The following is a 6,000-nucleotide window of genomic DNA, read 5'->3' as shown; positions in this document are numbered from 1 at the left end:
CAATAAGACAAAAAAAAAGTCAAAATAGAAGAAAAAGTCTTAAAACAAACCAAAACCTATGGCATTCATTTTGAGTTGGTCAACAACTCCTGGGAAGAAGACATAAGGCCTTCTGAGAATGTGGTGGTTATACCCTTCTCAGTGCTGAGACACTGTGTGGCTTAAACTTCTGAGAATGTGGTGGTTATACCCGTCTCAGTGCTTAGAGTGGCTTAAACCGGTACAAGTCCTGTGCATGTTTAATACAGTGTTTTTTAGTTCGTATTACTTTCAGTTGTTGAGTCTAGAAGACAATGTTTCTTGAAGTCATTTGTTCCCTCTGGATCTTGTGATCTTTTACTCTCCTCTTCACGTAGATCCCTAAGCCTTTAGGGGAGAAGTTTGAAGAACATATGCTATTTAGCAGTTAGTAATCCAAAATCTTTCACTCTCTGTGCATTGTCTATTTTGCATTTCTGTGTTATCATCTGCTGCAAGAAGAGGCTTCTCTGGAGAGGCTTGAACCAGGCAATGACCCAAGGTTGAGCAATATTTCACTAGGAGCCATTTTACTGCCATGTGTAGGATGCTCCCTGAGGCCCATGACCTATCTAGCCCCAGGGTTTTGGCCACCTTAGCAATGTCAGCTAGGGGTTCCATCACCTGGAGATGGCCTTACAACCACTGAAAAGTGGTTAGTTACTCCCATAACTTTTGAGCCACTCTTTCACCACTTTTTGAAGACAGGTTGCTGTTGAGGGTTGTAAAGTATTGTTTCCCCTCTAATGGTGTTTAGTGTGCCTTTCAGCACCGTAGAATCTGGTCAGTAGACATGAAAACTCTGGTAGACCTCAGATCTATTCATGCTTGATGACATAAGTAGTGCCATCAGCAGTAGGGCCTTACCACTAGTTTGTAGAAAGCAACCAACAGCCTTGATGAACCTCCTGAGATACTGGAGGCTTCCATAAGACAAGGTTAGCCAGTAACTCCACAAAATGTAATCCATTCCAAAATGGCACTGGGAGTTTTCCTTGTTGGAATAAAATGTGTAGTTATTGTCTCCCCCCATTAGCTATTGATAAAACAGGGTTAGATGAAAGGGGAGGAGGTCCTCCCCTATCAGTGGACTTGGAAAGGGGCAGGGAGGAGATGAGAGAGGGAGGGTGGGATTGGGAGGAAATAAGGGAGCAGGATACATCTGAGATACAAAGTTAATAAAATGCAACTCAATAAATAAATAAATAAATAAATAATTCTTAAATTTGAAAGTAATCCCATTTCACCCAGTCTCTGTGTCTTTTTTTTACGAAAGTATTCAATCAAATGATTACCCAATAGTAATTTCTATTTTCATATTTGGAAGGATGTCACTTTTGAGATTATCATGTCCTTCCTTAAACCTTGAAAATAAAAAGGTAGCTATTGACAAGGTGTTTATAGATTTATGGAATTATTTAGTATGTGGAATTAATAGTTTTATATTGTCCAGAAAGAGTGGCAATGGATCAAGGAACCTTTGAAACACACTCCTAGCTCTTAACCTAGCTCTTAAGGTTACTGCTGAGTACCAACTGTGTCCATGCAGCGGCTCAAAAGCAAGGATCTTATTTTATATACAGTGTGTTCAACCCTGTCCATTCATGACTGACTCAAAAGAATCTGGGAACGTTACAAAATTAGATTCGATGGGTGAGGCCAGGAGGAAGTAGGGTAAAGTAGAGGGTATAGAAAGAGCAGGAGAGATATAGGGTATAGAAAGAGCAAGAGAAAGGAAAAGTAGAGGAGGGAGGAAGCAGAAGGGAGCAGGATTCTTTGTGGGGTGTGGCGCTGACATTTAATTTAAAAGAGCGTGGTTATGGGGTGGTACGAAGTCTTTATTGGAGAAGGTGGATAAAGAGCCAGATGTCTGGTCCGAGGTGCCCACGGAAGCTCTGCCGACCTTTGGTAAAGCTGATACCTGAGCTCTCACATCTCAGGCTCTTGCAGGGCACGATTACACACTTTTTGTTTGGATCATCTGAGGGGTGAGGGTTTCCAGGAGAACCAGACTTACGGTCTGGGTCGTCACAGTCTCTGGGGCCGAACTTCCCAATGTGAGGCACTCCACCTCCTACGCAGCCTCCACTGTTCTATGTGGAACGTAAGCTCGCGGGGCCGCAGGGGGCCGGCACCGGTCATTCGGAACTGAGGGACCAAGGCGAAGGAAGCCAGGAAGCGTCAAGGGAGGACCTGAGTCCCCAGCTGCTATGGAGCTGTACCTCAGTGCCTGCTCCAAGACGGCCAACGTGGCGGCCAACAAGGCAGCCACCAGCAAAGTGGCTGAGGACAGTCAGCAATGCGGAGATGTGAGTAAAGTGGCCTCGGGCTGGGGCGGAGGTCCTGGGCCTCAGGCCAACGTGGCTATGCTGGGCCTCAGCCCCAGGAGCAGCCTCGTGGGCCTGGGGCCGGTGATCCTCTCAGCAGCTCCTAGCTGGCTGTATAGCAGGGTGCGCTAGGCTGGCTGGAGAGAGGGACCAGGCAAAGGTGTGCCCTTCAGACCTTGCCCTTTGGTTCTTGAGTTTCTATCCTTACGTGAGGATATGGATCAAAGCAAAAGACTGTTGCCAACAGAAAAGACAAATTCTCTGATTATATTCGACAGGGGACACACAAAACCCCAATTCCAGGGGTGGGAGCCGCTCAACTCCTGGATCTTCCTCTTGGGGTCAAGCTGCCTATGATCCCAGGAACTGATACTATATATTTTACTACGAATATCAGTGAAAAGGTAAGACAGCTTCTTACTGTATCAATTGTCTAACATCTCTGTGCTCTCTTTTCCTCCTTGCTCTTATATTCTCCAAGAGTACACTAGAAAAATAAGTACTAACCAGGAATGCTACCTCAGGTCCTGCTTAGATCGTATATAAAGCAGTTTCATCCAATGGCTTTACAGAATCATGACCCTATTTTAATTCATATTACCTAGCAACATACTAACATTTAATTGTATGACCTTTTCATGCCTATGTATTTATTAAGTTGTATTTAAGAATCATTTGATTCAAAGGCAATATCACTATTGACTATTAATTATTCACTAGAATTTTAACCAATACTAACTAGGACTAAATGCTCTATAAAAGACTTTTTTTTTTGTCTTTGTTTTTGTTTTTTCCTTTTGAGCCAAATGCTATCTCGTGCAATAAGTCTTTTTAAAGAAGATCTGAAATGATTTTTCATGTTTGGTATTATAATTCTTGTAAATGGAAAAAGGAAGGCCATGTGAAATGAGAGTCCATGGTCATCTGAGCCTTCTTTCTCTAGTCGTAGCTTCAGAATGAGGTCATCTAATCATTGTGTTTTATGCCCAATCAACAAACAACCACTATATTTTTGGTTCAATTTGTCTCCAAACTTGGTTTACTCCCCCCTCCATCCCAGTCCCCTCAATTCTTGACTAAATGATTCTGAATAAGGCTTAACACATTTATATTGAGTGGTAACTTTAATAAATATTGAGAAACATGTTTTTCACCATTAAAAGAGAGTTGGTAGGGGGAGGCTCTTATCTGAGCAGTAGAGGAGGAGGGATAGTGAGCGTTCAAGCTGAAATACAGAGAGGATGTTAGCACATTCCCACACAGACTTCTATCTTCTTTTTCTTCTTCAGAAGCCCTTGTACAAACTACCATCATCAGTTTCCCTTTGAAAAATTAACTGAGAACTCACATCAAAACCTTATTCTGATAATGATTTAGTTGATAAATGAGATTAAGTAATTTAGGATTTTCCTTCATAGTTAAAAAAATAGGGAATCATGAGCATTAGTTGACTGTCTTTCATTCTTCTGGTATCTATGTTGTAATATTTATATTTATATGGCAAGATTACATTTATATGATATTTATTGTATGAGGCTGTTTGGTATTATCACATAGGATAATACCCATTTTCTTTAAGATTTAAACTAGTATTTCAATGTGTTGAACTGTTTGACATGGACATTGACTTTCTGTATGACTATAACATTCAACATGCATTGGGTTTGTTAAAGGTCCCAAGACACAATGAATCTTTATTGTTAGTCTCTAGTATCTGAGTTCCATCTTTATTTTTATATGCATTTTTCCATTTAATTATACTAAAAGATTTTTCATTATTTTTCTACACTTTCAGATGATTGAAACATAATTAATTTTTTTTTTTTGAGTATAGTGTCTCCTCCAACAAGGGAAAAAGAAAAGGCAGAATCTTGGCATTGGCTTTATTTCTTAAAACAGATTATACACTATTTCATTTCTTTTCTCCTGTCTGTTTTTTGTCTCATGGCCAGAGGGTGATACAGCAGGGAAAGAACTGATTTAGCAAGGCCAACTATTTAGATTACTTCACATGGGTGAGGAAAGAAAGGAAAGCTTTCCTGAGTAAATCCTCCTGTTGCTCACATATTCCCAGTTCAAATTTAAACTACATGTTTGATTTTCTATTCATGTCAACAGGTTAATTAAAACTGAAAATATATTAATTTATATTTGTAATATTTTAATATCTGTGTTTGCAGCTTTTTCGACCTTCCTATGGTTTTAACCTGAGTGATCCTTACTGTCGACTTTTGGAAACTCAATATAAAAGTCTCCATGACCCACATTTAAGAACATATTACAAGCGCAAAGACATTCTAAGGAGACTAAAGAAAGGTGGCTACATCACCAGCAATAATAAAGTGAGTTGAAGGTTGCTTTAAAAAAAAATCAATGAAAACTTACACTATGCTGTGTTTGCTTCTTTACCCTAATAGAAAGCCAGTCTCTTGATGAAAAAACACAGCTCTTACCTCAAAGGGAATAACAAATAATTGCCAAAAATGTGTGACCATAACTCAGAAGCACAATTTTCCATTACTCCAAATTCCTTGATCTAATGTGGAAAAAACTTCAGGAAGTTTTTATAATAATCAAACAAAGAAAATCATAAATCAAGAAGCTTTTCAAATGTGTTGGCAGAAAAATCAGAAGTCTATAGAGCCAAGCAAAGATATCTCCGCTATAGCGTTGTTCTCCCTTAAATGAGTGGAAAATAGGGTTCTGTTAATACATCTACAAAGGGGTTTATGTCTTCGTGACAGTATGTTAGTTCCAGTACAGGTGGGAAAGGAATGTGTAAAGATACCCTACGTCAAAGTAAAACTGGGCTCTGGATCTGCGGCGTTCCAACTCCTCCACACCACTGCAGCTCTAGTCAGCTGTCAGCCTTTGCAGACAGCTTCTGCCCAGGGACTGTCTTTCAGAAGTATCATCATGACCCTTGTTCTAATCGGACACTTGGTGGGTTTTACAGAATACAGGAATCAGACATGAATGCTTCATATGTGACTATTTCCTTTACTTTCTTTTCTGTAATATCAAGAGGTTATTGACATGTATCTTGAAGAAGCAAAGGTATACTAATGTTCCCAGATGTTTTTTCTGATATTGTTTTCTTGTACACGATTTATATTTTTATAAACTTGAAATAGGAATGTAGGAAGATAGTCTGTTAACATCTTGAGAGATTATTCTTATTTGAACACTATACTTACAATATCCAATTAAAATTAATTTCCATTATTTTAATAATTACAGTTACTTGTGAATGATAAATTTCTGATTATATTACAGCAATAAGAATGTTTTATTTTTAGATAGAAATTTCTTGCTTACAAATGTGGAGGTGCCAACTATGAAACTGTTAATAATTTTTAATGTTCATACCAAAAAGGTCATCATTGCTCTTATTCCTCCTAAAAGCAATTGTGAGGAATGTTCAACTTTAATATATTTAAAATATTTATACAATTTTGATGTTTTTTTCTTTTTTTTAGATTGTATGTAGCTTGAGGGAGCTAAACAAATACCGGCAATACCTTACCAGCTTAAAATTAGACTTTGAAAGAAACTATTTAAGAGAACAGGTGAGTTATGAATTTATATTAGTTTGTTAAAATAGAAGATATAGAATGTTTTATTTATGTATATAATATTGTCTTGTGTTTTAAGG

At 38.5% G+C, this 6,000-nt stretch overlaps 1 protein-coding gene across 1 annotated transcript in view; it reads left to right on the top strand.

Moving 5' to 3' along the window:
* The first annotated feature begins 2,228 nt into the window (after window positions 1-2,228).
* The window catches only part of Fsip2 (fibrous sheath interacting protein 2), a 75,993-nt gene continuing 72,221 nt past the window's right edge, over window positions 2,229-6,000 (top strand). Inside the window, exons 1-4 of the mRNA XM_060390535.1 lie at window positions 2,229-2,327; window positions 2,624-2,749; window positions 4,526-4,687; window positions 5,825-5,914. Of these exons, the coding sequence (XP_060246518.1) occupies window positions 2,229-2,327; window positions 2,624-2,749; window positions 4,526-4,687; window positions 5,825-5,914 (477 nt within the window). The remainder of the gene's footprint in view (window positions 2,328-2,623; window positions 2,750-4,525; window positions 4,688-5,824; window positions 5,915-6,000) is intronic.

Source organism: Meriones unguiculatus, chromosome 8, assembly GCF_030254825.1.
Source record: "Meriones unguiculatus strain TT.TT164.6M chromosome 8, Bangor_MerUng_6.1, whole genome shotgun sequence".
Lineage (NCBI taxonomy): Eukaryota > Metazoa > Chordata > Mammalia > Rodentia > Muridae > Meriones > Meriones unguiculatus.
The sequence above is the reverse complement of the archived record's forward strand: the minus strand, read 5'-3'. Positions and strand labels throughout refer to the sequence as shown.